This window comes from Haliotis rubra, unplaced genomic scaffold, assembly GCF_003918875.1.
Source record: "Haliotis rubra isolate DU_JTF1 unplaced genomic scaffold, ASM391887v1 Scf29, whole genome shotgun sequence".
Taxonomy (NCBI): domain Eukaryota; kingdom Metazoa; phylum Mollusca; class Gastropoda; order Lepetellida; family Haliotidae; genus Haliotis; species Haliotis rubra.
Genome location: NW_025766957.1, coordinates 69,576 through 96,124, shown reverse-complemented (window position 1 = coordinate 96,124; position 26,549 = coordinate 69,576). Strand labels below are relative to the sequence as shown.

General features: G+C 43.9%; 1 protein-coding gene across 1 annotated transcript; it reads right to left on the bottom strand.

Moving 5' to 3' along the window:
* Positions 1-1,116: 1,116 nt before the first annotated feature.
* Positions 1,117-19,502, bottom strand: LOC124281766 (C3 and PZP-like alpha-2-macroglobulin domain-containing protein 8). Its single transcript, XM_046717740.1, has 3 exons — positions 19,322-19,502; positions 2,696-3,160; positions 1,117-1,976 (listed from the first exon to the last, which is right to left on the bottom strand). Exons 1-3 carry the CDS (start codon positions 19,353-19,355, stop codon positions 1,732-1,734), a joined length of 744 nt encoding a protein of 247 aa, XP_046573696.1. The 5' UTR covers positions 19,356-19,502; the 3' UTR covers positions 1,117-1,731.
* Positions 19,503-26,549: the final 7,047 nt, after the last annotated feature.

Sequence of the window (26,549 nt, the reverse complement as noted above, 5' to 3'; positions counted from 1 at the left end):
CATGGTACTTGATAATCCCGCTTCTACATGGACATAAAAGTTACTGAAACATCAACAATACATGAATAGGCTTGCTTGCCGAGATTACACTATATTAAGTCAATACATGATGAAATTATGTGAATAAAATGTTCGCTAATAAATTTATGGAAAACAAATTCTCCAATGAACTTCTAATGCGTATCACGATGCCAGTCTGTGCCGAAGAGGACCTAGCTGTACCGAAGAGGACCGAGCTGCTCCGAGCGCTACGGTCATTGTATTGTGAAGAGCCTTGTAACCCAGTGACACAATCACATTTCCCCTATCACTTTCAATTGTGTGAACATACATCTTGGATATTTGGGGTTTATACACAGAGTGAACACTATCTTTTTGCTACTCTATGCGACGTGTAACAGTTTTGATGACATAGAATTCTTCTTCATGTCCAGAAAAGTCACACTCACAGGGTTTACCTCATCGTCACAAACTTAGTAGTAGACTGGAGTACTCTATCTCTTTGTGAAGTGATTAGCATTCCTGCATTTGCCACATTACTTGCAATATACCCGTGAAGGTCCGGGTTAGAATATTGATCTTCAGTAACCCATGCTTGTCGTAAGAGGCGACTAACGGGATAGGGTGGTCAGACTCGCTGACTTGGTCGACACATGTCATCGGTTCCCAATTGCGCAGATCGATGCTCCTGCTGTTGATCACTGGAATGTCTGGTCCAGACTCGATTATTTACAGACCGCCGCCATATAGCTGGAATATTGCTGAATGCGGCGTCAAACTAGACTCACTCACTCACTCACTACTTGCAGTATACCGGCATTTTTATCGCCTTATCCCAAACTTGTAATTTATCTAGTTTTCGTAATATTTCGTTATAATGTAATTCCTTCATCACAACGTGTTAGCTGAAGAACAGTGTGAACACCGGTAGTGTGGACACCCATGAACTTAGGCATGAAGACCTGGGTTAGTATTGCCTTCAGCAACCCATGCTTGTCCAAAGAGGCGACTAACATGATCGGGTGGTCAGGGTAACGGATTTGATTCATCCATCTTCATACCACAAATGCGTAGATCGATGCTCACATTATCAACACTGGGTTGTCTGGTCCAGACTAGATTATTTACACACAGGTGACCACCGTCATATAGATGGAACATTGATGAGTGGTAAACAATAACCAAACATGTACTGTGCAATTTGAAGATCCAAGTTTTTCAGCTGCTCTTTGAAGAATTCTGTACACTTGTTCCATGTTCGCGACAAATTTGGACCATTCCGTGTTGGTACTCAGGCCATGTTGGTTGTTTGGGGAAAATTCGTGTCATATTTGGCACAACTGGTACGTCTTCGCCGCCACCTTATTTAATGCAGCTTATTTTATTTGTAGTTATTGTAATTTGCAAGATAGTGGGAGAAGTAAACATGACACTAACACTACCACTGAATTGTGACGGCTTATCAATACCATGCTTACACATTGTAAAATATGGTAAATTGTTACAGCACGTTCTTTGAGAAAGTTCCAGGGTCTGGCAGGTTCTACCTTTGAAAATCTAGGGACCGTTTAGAATATGTAATACATACATGACATCACATATGATGTGTGTACAGCATAGGTATTGTAACAGCAGTTGACAAAGATAATCTTAATTTTGATTCTTCCTCGAATAGAAGACCAGGACATGTGTATCAGTCTGAAGGACCAGTGTTGACTACGAGAGCTTCTTTCACATGTTTCTCTCCGTCCATGTTTCCCAAGTGTTGTCAGGTTGGATATCAACGGATCGTGATCGTTCAAAGTATAACTGACAGGTGTTGGTCGTGTTCTGGTAGCTGACTGACCTACAGCTGATCCTGCCTTGGCAACTTTTGATGCAGTTTACCATAGAGGAGGCCGTCACTGAAGACAACGTTTGGCGTGTACTCCAACCATAAGGCACCACCCGCTCAAAGTAATTCCCGGCGTTGCCATCTAAACAAAGCACACTAAGGTCAAAAATATGTTCTCATTTAGGGTCCCGATCCACAAAGCGATCGTAACGTTACGACCTACCGTAACTCTATACTACATCATTGGCTTACGAGTGTTTGAGTGAGTGAGTGTGGTCTAACGCCGCTTTTAGCAATATCCCAGCAATATAACAGCGGGGGGACACCAGAAATGGGCTTCACATTGTGACCATGTGGGGAATCAAACCCGGGTCTTCGGCGTACCAAGCGAACGCTTTAACCACTAGGCTAAACACCCCCACCCCTTCCCCACACCCCCAGCCCCCACCCCCATTGGCTTGCGAATGATGTAATGCTACGAAAGCTTTGTGGATAGGGTACCAGGATGTTAAATACCAGTTTTCGGGTGTAATTTGCAACATTAGTTTGAAGGTTTACAATTGCTGGATTGTCAACTCTGCTTTCTGCAATTTTTGAAAACCAAAGTATCTCCGACTTTGCTATTTACAGTATTGTAATAGGCTTTGTTCATATAATATGGTTTGATTGATTTCAGAAAGATAAACAGTTCTGAATAGAACCCGGTGTTGACTAGGGCATAAGTCGCCAAATGTTTACGTAATATGATGACTTTGAATCAAACCCTTCGAGAAATTAACACATTTCAAAATATATTTTTACCTCAAGGTAATTCTACACAACTCTTGCCTCTGGACACACTGTTGTGCTTTTTCTACTTACCAAATTCCCAGTCAAATACGTCATTATAAGAGGATCCAACTCCCAAATACTGGACATCAAAATCTCTTTCCTCTTCGGTAGACATGAAGGTGTGTTCTCCAACATAAGCCCCGTGTCCCACGCTAAGCAACCTGCCAGTCCAGTTGACCCACATTGACCTCATCTCGTTACAATTCAAGACGGAGGTGACCCATTCTGATTCTAGAGTTGTACAGCCACTGCAAGGAAGCATTGAACATTTCCGATTTGCCCAACCACCGAGCAAAATATCTGCATTCTTGGCAGGGGCAAAGTTAGGACCTTCAAAGAGATTTATCCTACCGTCAGTGCACCCTTTGACACGGAAGAGAATCGACGAGATATTCTTGACGTCAACGCCGTAGTCGTGAGCGTTATACACTGTGCGGTTTCCGGTTGTAATGATGTTGATGTTGGTTGAGGAACCACAGACTAGTAAGAAGAAACCTGTAAAAGAGATTTAAGTACCACCATGTACCACATGACGATTGATATGTTAAGCATCGCACAACCAACGAAATAAAATAATCACCAAAGCCTTAAGCGCAACTCTCAGTGTGCGAGGGCTGATAAGCCGTCCATTCACCCATCCATCCATCCATCTAGGGTTGTCACTCCACAGGTTATATTGTGACTATGTCGTGTTAACATATATACACACCAATATGTATTTAGGGGTGAGGATCCTCCATTGTATATCCCTTTTGATGCTGTGGGATAAATCGCAAGGGATACACAGTTCAAATCACTATCTTCGATGGGTCATTTTTAAATGACATCATCCATTTCATTATGTATTTTGGAAGTAGTCTTGCATTATAAATTTTGTACTGTACTGTGCTGTGTGTGATAAATGAATATTTAAAATTGTTAGAATAAATTTGACAACTGAGCTTGTTACTGACTTTACTCTCGAATGGGCTAAGGTGGTGTGAACTTGTGTTGGGAATTGGTTAAAATATCATAATTGATGATTGGTTCATTACTACGGATCAATCATCGAAAATAATATGCTAATGCACATTAAAATAAGGGAAAAAATGTAGTTCTTCTGGGGTTTTTGGGGCAAAATTTCACATTTTTAAAGGATGACTAGTATGTTAGGAACATAAATTTCTTGGAATCACTAAGATAAATTCAATCATGACTTGAAACGAGCTTGTAGTGCTTACGAAATGTAACAGACAAAACCTACCATGTGAAAAATATTGTTAATGAAAACAAGTGTTCCAGAATTGTTTGTGTTCGATTATGAGAAATTATGATCGATTGCTTGGTCGTTTAGTCACTACGACCAATCTTCGATTATTTCAATTAATCGGACCACCACTAGTGTGAACCATTGTCCCCGGAAACGTTACTGAAATACATCAGAAATAGATGACAAACTAATACTTGTATTCTTATTGCATATGATACTTTTACAGTTACGAATGCTACACTCACCCATTGGCATTTTCAAGAGGAGCAATTCTATTTTGAAACTGAAATGAAGAATCTGCCACTGAATGTTTTTTTTATATCATCAGCAAACACTAAGACGTAAGTCTCTTGATGGTCATTGGAAACAAACACTCCTACCTTCATAGACAATTGATCAACCTATGTAAATTGTAAACTCAGATCCTGAATAAACGCCTTCCAAACACGGCGACAGCAGTTAAATAACTCTTTGAATCTGTCAGTAAATATTCATCCGCATGATCCATAACTGGTTTAAACAATTGCAAATAAGTGGTTTATATGCATTACTGTTAGTTCACAGTAGGCCAGGACCAGTGATGATGTCATCGTATCACAATTGCTCAGAATGATGCTCATGCTGTTGATCACTGGATCGTCTGGTCCAGACTCGTTTATTTACAGACCGCCGCCATATAGCTGTAATATTGCCGAGTGTGGCGTAAAACTAAACTCAATCAATCACAGTATACCAGATCAATGAGGTTTCAACCGTAAATTAAAAACATGTGATCCACCATAATCCCTGTTAAAAATGCCCATTTATTCCAAAATTCTCTAACAAATTCATCCATACATGCCCGTGGTACTGTCTTGATGAATAGAAATCAATACACTTGAAAATGGTTGGATTTGGCCTGGAACCCGCAACGAAAAGAATATTCAAAGGAAATAGAGCTATTGAACCGTACATAAAATCTACATTATATCATGGCTGTTTTGAGTTTTCCATGTGTTTCCAGAAGAAAACAGGAAGCGTTGTTCCACTCACTGCTTCCTATGGGAGGCACCCATTTCATGCAGAGAGAGAGGCTAACAACTATTATATTTTGGATTAAGCTGTCTTTGCACCAGGATAGTAGAAATTCAAGTCATTTGGGGGTTGATTCCTGTTCAGGAACTTACAAAGGCCAAAGAGTTTCAACAACAGGGTGTATCTCACAAATCAAAGATTGTCTGGGAACAGTGAGAGCATTCTCCCCAAGGTTCAACCACTGGTATAGGGCTACATGTGTAGGGGGCTCGTTCGATGCGCTGGACTCCAGTGAACCTTAAAAGTACTAAAAAGTCTGAAAAATGAATCCGCACCCGTTATGAATAATCTATAGATAGTGAGGTTTAAAAGGGGGAAAAACACTTCTGTCAGCATAAAGAATTGATTCCTATGATGATCTGATTTTGACCCCAAAAAACATCACATTATCCTTGCTGGTGTTGCAATATATGATGAATTTGAGACTTCGACTATCAATGAGGCATCGATGAGATTACATTGAGGGAACGTCAAAGAAGAATTCTGTTTTGGGGTAGTGTCAAAATGCATTTGACACTGAACCTTTTCTAGCTAGCCAAGAAATTGAACACAAATTGCGCTTTGGCGCCATAGATTCCAGCCCCCGTGCAAAGAACCCCACAAAGGGAGCAGTGCCGTCAAAGAGAGACACTAAGCAACCCCGAATCGACAAAAACTTAAAACGAGAGTATGTATGCAGAGTGTCTATTCAATTCTTGAAGTGAAGAAAGACAAAACGTGATTTCAATGTAAAAAAAGACTTGACCTGTAGACTTTGAAAGAACATGATCTGAACTTCAATGATATTTATTGCCGAGTTTCGAAAGCAGAACGTGACAGAATGCCGCGGTTACTCTGTTTCTCACTTCTTTGCAGTACTATATCCAAACAAATGGTATTCCATTAACGTCTTCACAGAGCATCGTTACAAAGGCCTAAGTAGGCTGCTACATGCCGAAATAAAGTCACTGGTTAGAAACAAGGCAGGAAGCACAAAGCGACAGGTCAAAGTGATACCAGAGGAGCAAGAGGATATTTTGAGGGCGAAATCTCTTTTAGGAGCCGATTCTCCGCAACAGATCAGTGACACCCTGATCTATTTTATTGGCCTGAATTTGGCTCTCAGGGCAGGAGACGGGCATAGAATTTTTCGGGTCGGCGAAACATCGCAACTTAGGTTATGCCAAACGTGAATGAAGAGGAAGGCATGTCCAAGGGAGGGTTGGTCTTAAACACAGGAAGTTCGCCCGTAAACCTGTGAAGGTGTTTCAGACCAACGAGCAGTCAGAGAGATGCTTGGTTTGTGCACACAACAGGTACATGAATCTAAAGTAAGATATTGATAGTCTGCCACTTTCAATAAAATTCAACAATTTTTTACTCATTTGAAGTTAATTTGCAATAGACATGGATAATTGATATTGAACGTTGATTATAAATATAAAGATTTTCTGAAGTACTGAATTCGATCTATACATGCAGCTTTCATATTTACTCTGTCTTATGTCAGTCGGAATCTGTTTTGACCTTGGCGTCTACCATTTATCACTGTGATTGGGCCATACTTTGACATTTTTAAAATGTTGCATTTGACTTTGGTTGTGAAGAGACAATTTTGTAATGCACATACCGTATTAAAGAACTAGCAAAAGCACACGGAAAAAAACCTTCCCATTACAAATAACAGTGCATTGTGCAATGTTTTCTCAAGTCTTAAGACAACGGTTCAAGCGTTAAAACGAATACTATATAGTTTAGCATACAATTTGTCTACATTTTCAGGTCCTGTAGGCTTTTTACCTTCGACCACTTCGGTACACTACAACAGATGTCTGGTGTGCTCACGCGCAGTTTGGCGAGCATACTCTTACCAAAACCATCGCTGTCTTTGCAAGGCTGCAGGCTTCAGTGGTTTCTATGCCAACGTTAATCATGCCCTGCTATTCGACTTTACGAAGCCGGATGAACAGTTGATCGCGAATGACACAGATCACCACATGTTCATTGGTAAAGGGTACGTTTTGTAACGCAATGGCAGCTAAGAGGATTGTTGAGCCAAACATATATATACACTTTATATATGGTTTATTACCTTTAATAGTACATGAAAAGAATTAACTTAAGGGTGTATTGCTTACTGTATTTCCTAAAGATGAAAGGTAAATGAAATGTTTTTGAAATATATACAGAGAACCTCTGATCAAATGACGGCTAAAGTAGACAGTATCGCTGGAAGGTGGCACACAATTAATACAAAATATACGTCAGGCACTACAGGTACTTTGACCGAGACTTCGAAGTCAGAAGACCTAAAAAAAATACGTGTATGGAATAAAAGTGGTTCTTCAAGATGGCACCTGTCTGTTTCTGTGAACTTGTGAATGAGCAACTCGCAGTACAAGTGAATACATGAATCTGCCAGGTGATAGTTTTGTTTGTTATTTTCTATAATTGGTATTTCAAAAGCCGAATTTGATGATACTGTTGAAGGTGATGATATTTTCATCAGTGAATATTTTTGTTTTGATAGTGGATATTACAGTCTTAACTTCGTATTGTGTCGTTATTTTGCGAATTTCTTTCATCAGTTTTAGTCAATATTCATGCTATATGGCGGCAGTCTGTATATAATCGAGTCTGGATCAGACAATCCGGTGATCAACAGCATGATCATCATTCTACGTAACTGGGATATGATGACATGTATCAACCAAGTCAGTGAACCTGACCACCCGATCCCGTTAGTCGACAAGCATGGGTTGCTGAAGATCAGTTCTAATCCGGATCTTCACGGGTCGATCAGGTTTAGAGCATGGCTTGATATTAATACTCTAATACCCTTTGGTTATAGTCAAATTGTCTATGTACCTTCGACGTATAATAATTTATATATTGGAATGAAATCAATTACGGCTACAATATCCCTATTGAAGTGAAATGTAAAATCAGTATTTAGGGTAGTAGTATAGGGAATGGGGGTTCTGTGACAGGCCGATTAAGAGCGTCATTATATATCTATTCCGCTTCCAGCCCCCAGTATGAATTAACGATTTCGAGCAGAGACACCATTCGATGCACATCCCAGACCCCTATAGGAGCCTTAACATCTGTAGGGTACCATGAGTTTCGGCAACCCCAGGCGGGAACGAGGACTGCAATACGTCCCCAAGCCGCAGACGGTGCCGGATGCTAAGCAGCCACCAGTTCCCAGTCATAGAATGGGGATTCTGTGACAGGCCGACTAAGAGTGTCATTATATACCAATTCCGCTTCGAGCAGAGACACCATTCAATGCACAGCCCATGCACCTCTACGATTTCAAGCAGAGACACCATTCGATGTACAACGCAAACCCCTGGCATGCACCTCTACGATTTCGAGCAGAGACACCATTCGATGTACAGCCCATGCACCTCTACGTTTTCGAGCAGAGACACCATTCGATGTACACCACATCACCGCAGTTTTCTCCACACGAGCCTCCCCAAGCATTCATAGAAGTCCTGGACGGGGAGCACAGTCGGCTCTGCAGCGGGCAATACGCTGCCGGCAGACGCCTCGCTAGTGGCTGCGTCTGTGCTGGGGGTCGACGCTTTCCCTCCAGGGGCTGTATTCCATATTTTGCGTAGTCGATTGGAACCGATGCCGAATCGTTGTCTCGTTTCTTGTGCTGGGACTTTTCCACGCATCTTGCGAATCTCCTCCACTTGGTATTGTGATAGTTGTCTTTTTGGAGGCATTTGGTTGCGCAGTATATCTACATTCGCAAAATATTGTCTATATGGGAATCTAGGGCACACTAGACATACTGGGGTACACTAGACAGAACCTAGAAGTTTGCTTGTTTTGCTAAGTATTGCTAAGTATTGCTAAGCATTTGCTAAGCATTGCTAAGCATTGCTAAGTATTGCTAAGCATTGCTAAGCATTGCTAAGCATTTGATAAGCATTGCTAGGAGTTTCCTGGGAAGGTTGGGATTCCTTGGGAGGATTGGGATTCCTGGGAGGATTGGGATTACTGGGAGAGGATTGGGATTCCTGGGAGAGGATTGGGATCCCCATATAGGTATATAGGAAGTATGGGTATATATATGCCCAGGAAAAACAACCATGCCACCAAAAAGAGATTTACCTTCGGATAAGATCCAAGAAATACGCTCCCTTCGAGGGGTGCTCCCAGCAAGCGAGGTCAAAAAGCGCTTCGGTATTGGGTCCACAAGACTCTACGACATATGGAGAGATCAGATCGAGGAAACCATACCACCAATCGAAGAACCAGAAGTATCGTTGCCAGGCGACAACCAACAAGTATCGTTGCCGGTCGACGAACCACAAAAGGTGACTCGGGATAGATCGAAAGTAACAATACCTGGTAGTACGTTACCAACCATCCAGGACTTCTACGATCGCCTGGGGAGTCTCGAGACTCGTGTGGAGCAAACCGCGAATACATCGTCGACTACCACGAATTTGTTGGTTGACATCCTGTCGAGGTTGGACAAGGATGATGACAATGACGAAGTCCTGGAAGAAATAGAAGAGGAACAAGAAGACACCCGTCTGGGTATCCAGAAGGTGCGGGAGATGGTAGAATCAGCCCAAAAGTTAACCTATGTTTCGATAGCTGCCGTATTACTCTGGAAGGTCATCCACAAGACCTGGAAGCATAGCAAACCAGTTTCCCCCCTTTCACACACCGGCCGACAAGCCAGCAACACCCAAACCCCAAACCCCGGACCCCTTTCATATGTAGTAACATTCATTTAGACATTTGACTCCGCATAAGGTATACAACATGTGGCCCGTGGGAACTCATTATTGCAAATGGGTATTGCTCGGCAAGCCCACAACCTGCGGCAAACGCTGTATGACTGAATATTGCCACTCGCATGCCCACTGTGTGAGAAAGGGTCATGTCAATTATGTTTGCAAAGTATGCGGCATAGGGGTCAAAGGACATTATGGGTTGTGCAAAGACCATGGAAGGGACGTAGTTCGAAACCAACTTATTTACGATAAGAAGAAAGACTACCTCAACGAACGTAACCGGCTGCTCAGGACGAAAGTTTAAGGTGCGCTTCATTTTTTGAAGGCTGACAGGGTTATCTGCACATTGAAAACGCCCTATTAGACATGTGGCTCCGCATATGGTATACACCATGACTACTGTCATCGAACTCAAAGCTCTCGCCAAAAGTCGTGGACTGACGGGTTATTCCCGCCTTAGGAAACCCCAACTGCTCACCTTGCTCGATATGAAATATACCAAGCCCCCCTACCGTGCGAGACCTCAAACTCCGTGCTAAAGAACGCGGATTGAAGGGTTATTCCCGCATGAGAAGAGCCGAGCTGATCACCTTGCTGGAAGACACCAGGCCAGTCGAGTTGAGATTTGTGCAGGCCGAGCGCGCGCCGTGGGTAAAGTATCTCGGGGTTGGATAATGACGGTTGATTCCAATATCGATACCGGTACAGTCAAACCCCCCATCGCTAGTAAACTCCGCGAAGAACTAGGCGACTTGAAAAGCATCAAGTACCAACTAACGATGAAAATGGAGCTCCAAAAACAGAATACGGACGGCAGTACTGAGTACGTTGCACCTTATTTCAGAGGCAAACAGGAAGCCCTAACCCAACCAGAATTGATTGAATCCTCCATCGACGCATCGTTGCAGAAAATACAAGAGTCGTTGGAGAGATATACCCATATGGGCTCTGGATGGGTGGTAGACAAAATCAACACCGTTTATCTCGACATAGCGAACTACATGCCGCTCAAAGGTGGGTCGCACATACCGGTGCCCAAGCATTTCAAGGCTAAAAAGGCCCTCGTTAACCCCAAAACCCAAGGCGGCGATGTTAACGATTACTGTGCGGTGGTGGCGGTCATAGCTGCTACGCATGAACCAACGGGCAATCCGGGCAGGCGTTCCAGCTATCCATCGATCGAAGAATCCGGGTTCGACTTCACGGGTGTAGAGCGGCAACACCCATCTCCTACTGGGAAGCAATTCGAAAAGCAGAACAAGGTGGCCGTCAGCGTGTGTTGACCCGCGAAGGCGACAAAACCATCGTGCATAGGATAAGCCCTGTGGGTGATAAAACCGTCGCGTAGAACCAATATATTCCTCATCGAAAAGGCGGCCAGTATCACTACCACGGCAATAAAAAATCTGAGCGGCTGTTTGCCGCGATCAATCGATGCACAGAAAAGAAACACTTCTGCGAGCGATGTCTGCTGCGGTTTTACGCGAGCCGACCTGCTGCAAGCACACCAGGGGATTGCCTAGGTGTAGGAGAGGCGGCGATCGAATTGACATGCCTAAGGAAGGCGACAACATCTTGAAATTCACCAACCACAAACATCAGATGCCTGTGCCTTACATGATCTACGCAGACTTTGAAGCCCTCATCAAAGCAGGTCGACCACGGCGTGCCCAACACTGAGCAAAGTTTTACGTGCAAGACCCAAGAACACCAAGCCTGCGGGTTGGTGCGTGGTCGTCGATGCGATGGACAGACGAAGCGCTCCAGTCATCTACCGAGGTCTAAGCGGCGGCGAGCGATTCCTGATGTGTTTGCAACAGGAAGAGAAAATCATTAGGAAAAGGCTGTACACGCTGCCCCATGCGCATGACGCCGAAGGACCAAGTAGCCACAAAGCGTGCTGAGAATTGCCACATATGTCAGGGGCGCTGAATGGGGATGTTGTGAGATCACTGCCACATCACCGGCCCGGTACCGAGGTGCCGCCCATAGCGTGCAATCTCCAGCTTAGAATCAACCCTAAAACAATCAACATCCCGTGGTCTTCCACAATCTGAGAGAGTACGATGCCCACCTGATCATGCAGGCCATCTCGAAGGTGGACGGTGATATCAAGTGCATCCCCAACAACATGGAAAAATACATCTCGTTCTCGCTCAACCGTCTGAGATTCATTGACAGTGCTCAGTTCCTCCTGTCATCGCTCGATAGTTTGGTCAAGGCCAATGACACCTTCCCCATCACTGGTCGGCACACCAACGCCGAGACTTCGGCCCTGCTGATGAGGAAGGGTGTGTACCCTATCTGAGTACATGGATGATTGGTCTAAGTTCGATGAGACCCGATTACCTCCCATCGACCGGTTTTACAGCAACCTGACCGAATCCCATATCTCCCAGGACGATTACGACCGCAGCGCAGAACGTGTGGGAGAAACTGGGATGTAAGAATCTGGGTGACTACCACGACCTGTACTTGAGAGCGGACGTGCTCCTGCTAGCCCGATGTGTTCGAGACGTTTAGGAGGGCGTGTTTGAAACAGTATCAACTCGACCCTGCATGGTACTACACCAGCCCGGTCTATCGTGGGATGCGCTGCTGAAGAAACCGGAGTTAAGCTGGAATTGCTCACGGATTACGACATGCACCTGTTCATCGAGAAAGGCTTACGAGGTGGGATTTCCATGGCGCCAAGCGGTGCGCAAGAGCCAACAATACGTGCGTGGAAGGCTACGACTCTAGCAAACCCACCAATCATCTCCTCTACCTAGGCGCCAACAACCTGTGCGGCTGGGCTATGAGTCAGTCTCTGCCTACGGGTGGGTTTGAGTGGTTGGACGATGAGATCGATATCACGAGCATCGCGCGGATTCGGGGAAGGGTTACATCCTCGAAGTGGATCTGGAGTATCGAGGCATTGCTGCGCTGCTCACAACAGCTACCGCTGGCCCCGAGCGGTTGATGGTCTGCGAGACTGGATGTCCGACTATCAGCGGGACTTGTTGGGTGAGAACACCCTGGCTCGGGTGGAAAAACTCGTCCCGAACTTGATGAACAAGACCAAGTATGTCGTGCACTATCGCAACCTGCAGCTGTACCTATCGTTGGGTATGAAACTGACCAAAATTCATAGGGTGCTGAAGTTTGACCAAAGTCCTTGGATGGAGCCCTACATCAGAATGAACACGGACCTGCGAAAGCTGGCCACCAGTGACTTCGAGAAGAACTTGTATAAGCTCATGAACAACTTCGGTGTTTGGTAAGGCGATGGAGAACCTGAGAAAGCGGGTGGCGGTCAAACTCGATACGATCGCAGCAGGAGGAAAAACTCAGGAAACTGATCGCTAGCCCGGCCTTCAGCGAAGCAAGCTATTCGATAGCGACTTGGCGGTGCTGCACATGAACAAAAGTCACATCAAGCTCAACCGACCCGTCTACGTGGGGATGAGCATTCTCGACCTGTCCAAACATCTCATGTATGATTTCTACTACAACCGGCTCAAGAAGCAATACGGTGATCGATGTGGGCTGCTGTACACGGACACAGATTCCTTGTTGCTAGATATACACACCGAGGATGTGTATGAGGACATGGCAAAACACATACACCTGTACGACACCAGCGATTACCCCAAGGACCATGCCCTACACAACACGATCAACAAAAAGGTCCTTGGCAAGATGAAGGACGAATGCGCGGGCACACCCATCGCCGAATACGTCGGCTTGAGGCCTAAGATGTACTCCATCTTGAAAGCTGACAAGGGTGAGATCCGAAAGGCAAAGGGGTCAAGAAATGCGTGGTGAAACAACACATCAAGCGTCCTCTTCAAACAAGCTCTGTTCAAGAATAAGGCGTTCAAACACCGAATGAGCAGCGTTGAGAAGCGACAAACACAACATCTACGGCATCACCCTCAACAAGGCGTCGCTGTCGCCCATGGACACCAAACGGTGGATCGCCGCCGACGGCGTCACGACTTACGCGTACGGGCACACGCTCATAAACCACTGAGTGGTGAAATTAGTGCTCTTAGTTGGCCTGGGATGTGCATTGAATGGTGTCTCTGCTCGAAGCGGAATTGGTATATAATGACACTCTTAGTCGGCCTGTCACAGAATCCCCATTCTATGACTGGGAACTGGTGGCTGCTTAGCATCCGGCACCGTCTGCGGCTTGGGGACGTATTGCAGTCCTCGTTCCCGCCTGGGGTTGCCGAAACTCATGGTACCCTACAGATGTTAAGGCTCCTATAGGGGTCTGGGATGTGCATCGAATGGTGTCTCTGCTTCGAAATCGTTAATTTATACTGGGGGCTGGAAGCGGAATAGATATATAATGACGCTCTTAATCGGCCTGTCACAGAACCCCCATTCCCTATACTACTTAAGAAATAATAAAAATATTATGTTTAGGATAGTTGAAGTAGTGGACGAAATTTGAGTATCTGAGTTTCTCTAGAAACGGACTGGAAGTATTTTAGCAGCCAAATGTCTTTAGTAGCTCAATCTAAAGAACTATGGAGTTATTATATATGATTAGCATAGATAATCTTGATATACCTATATACATCTTTGAGCGGCATATTTAGAAGTTGGTGAATCAGATAAGGATAAACTCTATGGATGAACAACTTGTATATTCACCTGAATAAAGAAGTTGTTCATCATTTTAAGTTGTCCTATCTACCTATAGACTGCCAATCTAAAGAACAATGCATTTATTATATAGTATTAGCATAGATAATCTTGATATACCTATAGACTGTCAGTTATTATTTAATAAAGCAATAGTGACATAATTAAACAAACAATGCTGATATTTTGTTCTATGATAACATAACCATTAAACCAACGACATTGCAAAGTGTTGTTTCTGACCTGTTGTCTACAGACTCTTGTAAACATAAATATAACTGGGTGTAATATGTCAAAGTTAATTTGATGGATCAGGCACTTTGAAAAGTGTGACTGAACAAGGTTTCATTGATATGTAGAGCCAGACGAAGAACCTGGAAAAGTGTAATGGACAACACTAACAGTACTCTACCGTTAAAGTGAATATAAAACACAGAAAGCTACAGGGCCTGTACGTCTCGCGAGGCTTTACTCCAGGTACTAAGCTGGTTCCCGGCTCCCTTTGCGCGCACCAACTTGCGATATGCGAGGCGGGGGCCCAGCTTACTTCCGGTTCCAGGTTTCCAGTATTCTCTTCCCACAGAGGTTACTTGTCATATCTTCCTCCGAACCTCTGCTCTAATACGGCCATATTTCCCAGTTCTCGTAAAATCACCTAGTGGCAAAAAATCGCAACACGAATTATCTCCCTTCTGTCTATCCAATCAGAACACGTGTAACATCGACTTAGATCCAACCTGACTAATACAAGAAAAAATGGGGCCACAAACATCCCTCCTGTGCCGGGTACTTGTGTTGATGTGACACACAAGGCATTTAATGGCTAGATTGTCCATTGTCAACGAGGGCGAGGGAGACGCCATTGATCCGCTATTACATGACTGAGTGCGCAGGGGAAGAGGTTCTAGTTTTCCCGAAGCATACGGAAATTGCCGAGACCTTGCGAATGATCACTTTTGAAACAACGTCGCTGATTGCACAACTAAATCTGATTGCAACCAATCACGAATCCTGAACACTCGCACCACGAAAGGGCCATATTAGAACAAAGGTTCGTAGGAAGATATGACAAGTAACCTCTGTGGGAAGAGAATGGATTTCCAGTGACCAGCGTATATTCAAGAGCTAGTTCTGGTTCCAAATTGCGCGACCGCCAAATACGACTTTACTAGACCGTTGTTTGTCGCGGGTCTCGCGAAGTGCCATAACCTACTTACTGGCCAATAAGCTTAAACCCTGATCATTGAAATACGATCAACTTATCATAGATTACGTACAGAAGAGGAAAAATATACCACTGGACGACAGAATTTGTTCTCGCTGTAATAATTGTGACCAAACTAGCGAATATCACTATCAGTTAACATGGTCTGTATATAGCATATTTTCACAGGACGTACTTTACAAGACCCAATGCGATATTACTCGATATCTTATTCAATACTAAAAGCCTAGAAGAATATCAGATGGCACAATTTGTAACAGAAATCCTTAAACTCTTTGAATTAAATATATGAGTGTTGCAACAGAACTTGTACCCAACACACTTCTGTTTCATTCCTCGTGCCCTCACATTTCTTTATAGCTTGAACATGTCATAGCTGAGGTGAGGTGAGGTGAAATTGGGTTTAACGTCGTGCTTGAGAATATTTCGCTTATATTACGACGTGCATGCGTGTGTATGTGTAGGTGCGGCTGCTTGTACTAGCCCAGACTTAAGCTGGTTTTATAGTGCTATCCCACTGAGATACCATGCCGCAGTGAAACATGAATACCCAATTCAGACACATTATGCTGACTCCGAGCTGACCAGTCCTTGTTGTACCCATTCATGCCGAGCGCCAGGCAGGGACCAATAAGTACCATATTTTAACATCTTTTGGTCTTTTGGTATGACGCGGTCGTGGATCGAACCCGCGAATTTCCGCTCTCCGGGCGGGCGCTCTAACCACTACACCACGGAGGCGGTCACATGTCATAGGTTTGACGTTTGAGGCGAAATATAAATAACCTTGTTGTGTTGTTGTCAAAGCTGTGTGTCGACATGACGACGTTTCACATCGTTAGTCGTCAATATCTCAACTCTTTTACACGCTACATGATTAGGCATACATTTAATCAACTTACACTACACAGATAACATTGCCGAAGAAGGAATATCGAGTTTTGTGCATGATCTTCCAGTGACGCCATTGATTAGTCCTAGACACATCGCCGTAATTGATCTGCCATGTACAAAGCGATTGCGTTGTGACATTTGAGGTCGATTTAAAAACGGTTGCAGAAACCTTCATTAGCAATGTTCCAGCTGTATAAATAATGATCTGTAGAGTCGAGATACCAAACAATCTCCACCCATGACTTCTTTGAGTGGCATTTTTGAAGTTCGAAATCAGATAGAACAAGTATACTCTCCCAAAAAAGAAACACATAATGAAAATAGCAATTTCATGTAGCAATGAAGTAAAACGTGATTCATTTTACAAAATGTTTTGCTCTGTTTATGAGTCCTGAGGTGTTTATGTTTTGAAACATCACAACAAAACGCACCATCCGTAAAATACCCGTATTTAACAGCATGATTTTCAATTTCGGCGTGTAGTGTCACAGTATACACAATTCACATGCAATGGACGTGAAAGTTGGGGATCAGATAGTCTCAATGATGGGTATAAAAGGTTGATCGCTGTCTGTCGATTATTCACTGTATTTGGAATATTGTTGACGAACGCCAAATGCCACGTCTAAGTGAAGCCAACCGTCATATCGCCATTGGTTTGCTTGAAGCTGGCCAGTCTCAACGTTCAGTTGCCCGACGCATGAATGTTCACCAAAGCACCATTTCACGGCTCTTGGAGAGATATCGCCGGCAGAATGCGGCAGCAGATGCCCTCGTAGTGGGCGACCTCGAGCGACCACTGCGGCGCAGGATCGCTACATCCGGGTACATCACCTGCGTCATCGAACAGCTACGGCGACCAGTACCGCTCGACAAATACCCGGATTGAGGAAACTTGCTGCACAGACCGTCAGGAACAGGTTGTTAGAGGCTGGTTTACGTGCCAGAAGACCTTATTTTGTGCTTCGACAACAACATCGTCGACATCGAGTACAATGGTCCACCAACGTTCAGGCCTGGAACCTACCGAATTAGCGTAGAATCTGGTTCAGTGATGAATCACGATTTCTATTGGAACGCCGCGATGGAAGAATGCGGATGTACAGACGTCGACGTGAACGTTTCGCCGACGCTTGCGTTCCCCAGGTGGACAGATTCTGCCGGGGCAGTGTTATGATGTGGGGAGCGATCACCTGCCGTAGGAGAAGTGATTTGGTGATGATCCAGGGCAACCTGACAGCTCAACGGTACTGTGACGAAATCCTACGCCCACACCTCCTTCCAATCATTGATCGCCAGAGGGAGTTGTTTCAACAGGACAATGCCAGGCCCCACACAGCACGTCACACTAGAGACTTCCTCCAGAACCACAACATCAATGTGCTCCCCTGGCCCTCAAGATTACCGGACTTAAACCCGATCGAACATCTGTGGGATGCCCTGGACAGACGGGTGCGACGCCGTAACCCTCAGCCCCAGACACTTCAGCAACTCGCACATGCACTACAGGCAGAGTGGGCTGCGATTGGGCAACACGAGATTCTGAGACTTATTCGTTCGATTCCGAGGCGATGCCGTGCAGTTCTGGATGCCCACGGTGGTCACACGAGGTATTGACTTCAGCGCCACCACACGTCTCCCTGTGACACTCAAACTGACTTTCCTCGAGTTGGTGCCACAGACGGATAAGTCTGCATTCCCAGTGTGCAATTTCGCTATATTTCATTAACTCATAAAGCCTACAAGATGTTTTAAAATAAACATAAAAATACAGTTGAAATTCCTATATGCGTATCCTTTTTGGGAGAGTATATATATGGATGACAACTTCTTTTATTCTAGAACACGACATTTCGATTCAGGTTCTTGTAGCGTTTTCAAGTATGAATGGTACAGGGAGAGTACAGGTGGTATATATACAACAGAGGACTAATTAACAAGGTTGAGGCGAAAACAACAATATAATGATAACGAATAAAGGGATAACAAAGGATTACAGTGAGTGAGTGAGTGAGTATAGTTTTACGCCGCTTTCAGCAATATTCCAGCAACATCACGGCGGGGGACACCAGATCAGAGGATTACAGGGATAAACAGAGGCCAGTGAAAGCAAGTGATACACAGAGAGCAGAATGTATACGAGATTGACAACGTGATGATAACACATAAAGGGGTAACAGAGGATTATGGGGATATACATAGAAGCCGGTGGTAGCCAGTATTACACAGAGAGCAGAGTGCTCGTTCAGGGGGCTAGGGTTGATCTAAGAGCTCATGGTAAGCAATGGGAATAAAGTAGCTTTGAGCGCTATTAATCAAGGGTCTATATCGTTTGATGTTAATTCCTTCAGTTATCTTGCGTTTGGTAAAGTCTGATTGGTTTGTAGCGAGAATGTTGTAATATGTATATTCATTCAAGTCAAAGGCCACAGGCCCATAGGACGTACATTAACGGCAGGTGATGTGAGGAGGGCTTTCTCTTCAAGGTCTGACATATATATCGCAGTGAGGATTGGTGATAGTGGCGAGCCCATAGGTAGTTGAACTTCAGTAACATGACATCAACTACGAGATTTACTTTTGCACCAGCCTGAATGTGAAACAAAGTATTTGAGGCTGGCGCGACTCAACAAGTCGCAGGGGATGAAGGTGTTCAGTTCAAATTGGATAACTGTTTTTTTCTGTTCTTCTGAGCACAGACGGTTCATGAAACAATCTAAATGTGTTCTATCATGGCCACGAAACGTGCGTATGGACAAACTCAGTTTGAAGAAACCATTTCCAAAGTGTTAGGTGATGGTATGAAACTGTAATGTAATTAATATATTTACCTGAAATGATGTTGATGCTGAATCTCATCTTCATGCCTATGTTAAGAATGTAATAAAATCCACTGTTAATACAGACTTGTATTCCGCTTCTCCCATAGGGAAATGTTCATCTCGAATATGGAATCAGTAAGCGAACAAGTCTCAACGGAAAGGTGATGACCGTATCCTCAGCTATCATCTATTCGAGCTGCAGATAAGCAGATAACTAGATGCATTTTCAATGGTTATTAGCTTTCTGTTTGCAAGTTTCCTTGGAGAAAAACAAACAGTTGATCAAACTATTCTTTCGTACCTGATATGCCGATCTCAATTACCTGTCTGTAATTACCCGAGTTCTAATGGGTACATGTTCAATCAATGATGTTAGCTCCGGGTCTTAGATATATAAAATGTGGATAACTTTCTATTCAACGACTGTATTGACATATTTTGACTCAGAGAGCATAATTCTTTTCCAGCTAAAGTGATAGAATCCTGCCTAACGGTTCGTCACATTCCTGAGACAAGGCAAAAAAACAAGAAAATAAAATGAGCCTTGTAACATTATTATGGAACAAGACAAAATCGGGAATTGTATCGAACATAGGGCAGCGAGTGGATAGTATGGCCTAATGATGCTTGAGTACTCACTTCTGTTCGTTTGGGGTGCTCCTGAGAGGGTACGTAAGTCCCAAAACATTCAAAATACATTTAATTTTCCCAATTATTTAATCGTAGAATATGTGTCATTTTAATGTATGGCTAGTTTGTCTAAATATGCCAACAGCTGAGGGGATGATGTAAATCCAGCCAGAATCTATGAAGGAAGCAAATGTACTGTAAGTCCCCATGGTCTCGAGTATGGTGATCTACCTTCAGTTGTTGGCAATCTATAGCCTGTTTTTATATTGCATTGTTCTCTTTAATGATATCGTCTTGTGTGTTTCATGCTAGTTTTACTTTGATATCTGTGATACACTAGTAGTTTTAGACAGGTTTTAAATTTCTAATTTTATTGATTTCTAATATACTGAACATCATTGTCCATATTTTCATCAAGGTGGATTTCAGCATGACAATGATCAATGAATATAACTAACATGAAGTCGAAGGGCATGTCCAGTTGAAAAAATGCTTTAGAAACAAATTCCTGTCCACAGTATGACTCTTAATGCCAAAATGCATCAACATGCAGCCACGCCATGAAAAAAGTGCGAATTTCATTCTGAAATCATACTGACTGTGACATTAAAAGCAGGTGTATGAGAACAGATTTTCATTGCTTCACTAACGATTGTGAAACGAGGACAGAGATGCCGAGGTGAGCACCTCACGAAAGAGAACGTGCATTATACATGATTCAGGTTGGCACCAGCAGCAGGGATATAGCTCGACAACTTGGACTTGGCCACTCCACCATCGTTAGGCTTCATAGACGACATCAGTAGACAGGCAGCACCCGTGACCTTCAATGACCTTGGCAACAACGTGTTACGACGCTCCATCAGGATCGCCATATTGACCTTGTCCATATCAGTGATTGAACACTGCCGACTGCCAGGACTGCTGCACTAGTTCAAGGTTGACGTGGGGGTCATCAGCGCTGACTCCATGCGACGCCGTCTACACGCTACAAGGCTCCATGCTCGACGTCCTTACGTTGGACCAATTCTGACTAACAGATACCGTAATGAGCGTGTACAATGGGCTAGCAGGCATTTTCAGTAAAGGTTACAACAATGGCATGGTGTGGTAGTCACTGACGAGTCACGTCTTCATCTACGTAATGCTGACGGCCGATTACGTGTTTGGCGTAGATGTGGTGAACGTTATGCTGATGAGTGTGTGGTTCAGACAGACCTTTGGGTGGTGGGAGTGTCATGGTCTGGGGTGTAATAAATTACAATCACAGGACTGCCTTCATGTCTGTCAAGGGAGAGTTAATGCCCTCTATTACCGTGAGCAGATTCTTCAGAATCACACCGTATCTGTATTCAACCATCACCAACATGTCCATTCTTTTCAACAGGACAACGCATGGGCACACACAACAAGACTTTCCATGAAGTATCTGGCCCAGCACCACATCCAGGTTATTCATTGGCCAGCACAGTCGCCGGACGTATCCCCCATGGAGCACTGGTGGGACGAAATTGGTCAAAGTCATTCCGCGTCGACAACAGATGCGAAACATCCGGGAACTAGAGGCTGCACTACTGCAGAAGTGGAATGCCATCCTCAAGAACTCTATTCGGACGCTTATTGACTCAATGAGGAGACGTTGAACTGCATGTGTCAATGCAAATGGCGGTCACACGCGATATTGACTTTTCGATTTGACCCCACGTGTGTTTGATCCTTTCTGACTGTGGAACATTTCAGTGAATGAGCGTCTTTTTCTGTGTTGTTGTTTTTGTCAGTCGTCCATCTGTTATTATCCATTCAAAAAATATCAGTCCTTACACGTGCTTTTAATAATCTCAACTTTTATAAGTGGTGCGTTTTCAATGATGTTCAGTACATAATAATTAATTGTTCTCGTCACGATATGGTTGACACATTGCCGATGTGACGATAACTGTGATCTCACTCACTCACTCGGTTGGGTTGCTGTTTGTTTCCCGAATGAAAGTTCGTATACTCCCCGTCAAAGGTTTACACTCACTAGTGTAAATGTAACCAACTGGTCTGAACTAAATTTTGTAAAATAATCCATACAGTTTAAAGGTACTGTTTATACATGAGCTGATGTATTGTAAAACAAATTCGTGACGTTGAAAGGTTAATTGTCATGTGTTCAATAAATGATGAAACTCGGTGAAAAATGGCGATTTTTTTATCAAAACTTTACACCAAAACGTAGCTGTTCAAATGCACGATATTTTCCGCAAGTTGATGCATGATCCTCGTGCAACCATATGTACATACATAACATATAGGGATTGATTTAAGCGAGTCTGAACTGTTGATGGGTATTTAGAATAATTCACTTGTATAGCGCCTAATTTCCAGGCTAGGCCTGCTCAACGGCGCTTTTGAGGAAAGCAGTGGAAAAGAGTTAATGGCTTAACAAAAATGATTTTTGGAAACTTCTTGAAGGATTGAGTCCACAGATTTGATGTCCATTGGGATGGAGTTCCAGAGTCGAGGAGCATATACAGAGAAGGCATTTTCAGCGAGTTGAGTAGACGTTGATGGGATGGAGAGTTGCTGCTTGGTTGAGGATCTGAGAGTTCTTGAGGGCTGGTACAGATTAAGAAGGTCTTTGAGATACTGTGGTGAAGAGTCCACATTAAGTGTGGAGTACGTGAGAAGAAGACGTTTGAATGTGATACGATGCTTAACAGGAAGCCAGTGGAGTTGCCTTAGGATGGGTGAGATGTGTTCAGTTGGGCAAGTACGGGTGGTTATTCGCGCTGCCTTGTTCTGGATTCGTTGAAGGTGCGAGATGTCAGTAGATCCGGACAAGAGGGAGTTACCATAATCTAATCCTGATGTGGCAAGGGAATTCATGAGAGTTTTGCTAGTGTCCGTATCAATGTACATGCGGATTTGGCCTATTTTGCTGAGATGGTAATTTGCAGTTTGAGCGGTTTTGAGTGCCTGAGCTTTACTGGACATCAAGCAGTCCATGATTACTCCAAGGTTCCTGATCCGTGATGATGGACAAGGACTGAATCCACTTTATTGCTCACAGGAGGGAGTTTTGATAACTGTTTCTGAGTACCAAAAACGATGAGGTCTGTCTTGTCACCACTCAATTTCAAGCAATTTGCCCACATTCATCTGTGGACATCAGTGATGCAGTGTTCCATCTCTGTGACTGCACTTGACACATCTGTCAGTTTTATGGTTATATACAACTGCTGATCATCAACATAACCATGAAACATCAGTGAGTGACTCCTGATTATATCTTCTAGAGGCTGAATATATACTGAAAACAATACTGGGCCCAAAACAGATCCTTGTGGGACGCCATGTTGGATTGATATTGATCTTGATGCAGAGCCGTCAACACATACACGCACTGACCTGACCTTCAAATAGGATTCCAGCCATCTTAAGGCCACATCTGTAATACCAAAGGTGTGACGTAGACGTAACAAAAGAACGTCATGGCTGATGGAATCAAAGGCCGCTAAAAGGTCAAGCATGACAAGGAGTACGACTTCTTGTTTATCCATAGCTCTTAGTATATCGTTGTGAACACGTACTAATGCTGTTTCTGTTGAATGACCTTTCCGATAGGCAGATTGGTACACTTCTGACAAATTGTGATCGGTGATGTGAGACTGTAATTGAAAGGAAACAACTTTCTCCAAGACTTTAGAGATGAACATCAAATTAGAAACTGGCCGAAAGTTTTTGAGGTCTGATAGATGAATGTTTGTTTTCTTTGGAACAGGTGTGATTATGGCCTTCTTGAATGAATCTGGAACACATCTAGATGTGTTAAGCAAATTACAGGTGTCCGTGATAACAAGTCTTACTTTTCATTGATTGGATAATCTTGCATAACTGAAGTTCACTGACTGGCTTAAAGGCAGTAAGGTGTTCATCAGCAAATTCTCGATCACCGGCCAAAGGGCTGATGCCTGATTGTATAGATGCCAATCTAGGTAGTATATACGTGGTATGGTGGGTTCAGGTGGTGGAAAGGTTGTGCTTAACTGAAACATCTGTTCTCTACCAGGAGACTCATGTGGTGGACCATGGTCAATGTGATGTTGCTGCAGACGTATATATGTATCTCCATTAATAAATGGTGTCACGTACCATTATTCTGAACTCTGAATATGTAAATGATTTACTTCAAAGGGTAGCTCGCTCTTTATCAAAATAAAGTCCAAATACAGTTACTGACAATATGAATTGGGATAAACAAATGTGATCCATAAGAACTATCCTCTGCCAAAAGAGATAACCACCACCATTATCAGTTGAGGTTGATTTTCATGGCGATATTATAGCACAACCACCGGGGGGCGCGGTGGGCGAACTGGCTAAAGCGCCAGGCTAGTGATCCAGCGAGCTTGAGGTGAGATCGAGCCCACCTGTGACCGGGTGTAAAAACCTTGGAGTCAACTTTGTGTGCAGACTCTTTCAGTGTTGTCACAACCCCTAGTGTACAGTACACAACCCTGTGCACTTAAAAGAACCCACGAATCCGTAGGTATATGACCAGATGGTGGCCACATGAATACGTGCAAACACCCAGTTGCGGGTACAGCAACGTGCAGTGAACTTGGACAAAGTACTGTGACTATGTGTCCCAGTGCACCCAGCTGTGAATGGGTACCTCGTAAGGATGGGAATGCCACAATAACTCGGTGCACCTAGTGGTTGCAAGAGTTTGTATGCTCCCCAGGGAGTTGAGATTGACAAAACGATGTGCCGTTGAGATTGACATCCAGTGAACGAGGGAAAAACAAAGCGCCTTTGAGCAGCTGAGCGGAGCTGGATATCGGCGCTATACAAATGTATATATGATGATGATGATGAGATGTTTTCATCCCAGAAACAATACCTTTTTGGAACTGGAGCGTTCATAAACGTTGCAGATGGCTTAATATACTACCGACAATAAATATGGAAACACCCAAATATCACAGTATAACAAAGTAAATTTAAAGTGTCAGGGTTCGGTTTATTACAAGGGTAAATAAAACTTTATTTGTTCTTAAAATGTAATTGATTTATGGGCAGATATCATTGACTGCAATGCAAGTACAAGCAGCGGAAGAGGATAGGGGTCAAAACTGAAAGTTACAGTATCAATAGTGGGTGTGTCCTCATTCTGTACATCTGCGCCTCATGGACCTGACAAGGGTCGGAGGGTAGCTTTGGGAATCAACTGCCATTCCATCTGGAGCCACTGTACAAGAACCTGAAGAGTCGGTGCCATTCCATGATTGTCTCTAGCACGTCGTCCAAGAATGTCCCATAGATGTTCAATTGGAGCCAGATCTGGTGAATAAGCTGGCCACTGCATCACATTCACATTATTTTGTTGGTAGAAGTCTCTAACGGCTCGAGCTCGATGTGGTCTGGCATTGTCATCTTGCAGCTGGAAGCTGGAAGAACCAGAGGACGCAGAATCTCATCCCGGTACCTCAATCAAGTCAAATTGCCCTGTACATGGTATAGAGGAGTACGGTGATGTAAGCTGAAGCCTCCCCAAACCATCACAGAGCCACCACCAAATCTGTTCCTGTCCCTCACAGTAGCATCATGGTAACGTTCTCCACGCCTCCTGAAAACCCTAATCCTTCCATCGTTGTGCTCAAGACAGAATCGTGACTCTTCAGTGAAGAGTACCCCGGACCACTGTTGCTGATTCCATCTCAAATGTGCTCTGGCCCAGGCCAGTCTTGCAGCTCTATGATGTGGGCGGTGATGAGGACGTACCGCTGGACGACGTGACCGCATATTAGCAGCTCTGAGACGGATCCTGATGGTTGAGATGCTGACGTTTGTGTTGGTTGCATGTCTGAGCTGCAGCCGTAGAGCATTGGCAGTTGTGAAGCGGTTCATAAGGGCGTGGAGTACAACATATCGATCGTCTGCCCTTGTCGTTTTTCGTGTCCTTCCTGATCGAGCTCTGTCTTGTACTCGGCCGGTGGTTTGGAACCGTTCCCTCAGCCTATGAATGATGGACGGGGACACCTGAAGACGACGACCAAAGCTTCTTAAGGATTCACCATCCTCTAGCCATGCAATGGCCCTGCTTCTGTTGTTGTTGTTAAATGGTCTACGCTGAGGCATGTTGGGGTAATTGTGAGGCTTCAACACTGTCTGCAGCTTCTTTTAAGGAAAAGTTGCCACAACATGCATGGGAAGTCTGTCTTTCACGTGCACTAGGTTGTTGTGTTTGGGCGTTTGAATCAGATACAGTGCAGGTGTTTTTTGACACCTTCGAATTTTGCTGTTTTGGACACTTTTTAATTTCATCAAAACTTCACGAATATTGAAGCAATTGCTTCAACTGTTGTTTTAACATGTCTTTTAAAGTGTCCACTAAGCACATGTCACAGATACATTTCACTTTTATGAATTAATGACGCCACCACTGTCAGGTTTGTGCATGGCGATCAAATTTGAGGGTGTTCCCATACTTTTTGTTTGTAGTATATAAATGTCAACTTAAGTCACAAAACGACACCAGAAGTTCAAAGGTTCAACAGTGAGTAAACCCTCCTAATGCCCTGATGAGGACCTCCGCCATCCAGTCTGCTGAAGAGGTAAG

Bases quoted from the DNA above. Each gene is read 5' to 3' on its own strand.
- LOC124281766 (XM_046717740.1), bottom strand. From the start codon at position 19,355: ATGAAGATGAGATTCAGCATCAACATCATTTCAG. The intron at 3,161-19,321 runs GTAAATATATTA...TCTCTTTTACAG, and splicing joins CAGCATCAACATCATTTCAG to GTTTCTTCTTACTAGTCTGT. The intron at 1,977-2,695 runs GTAAGTAGAAAA...TGCTTTGTTTAG, and splicing joins CGTATTTGACTGGGAATTTG to ATGGCAACGCCGGGAATTAC.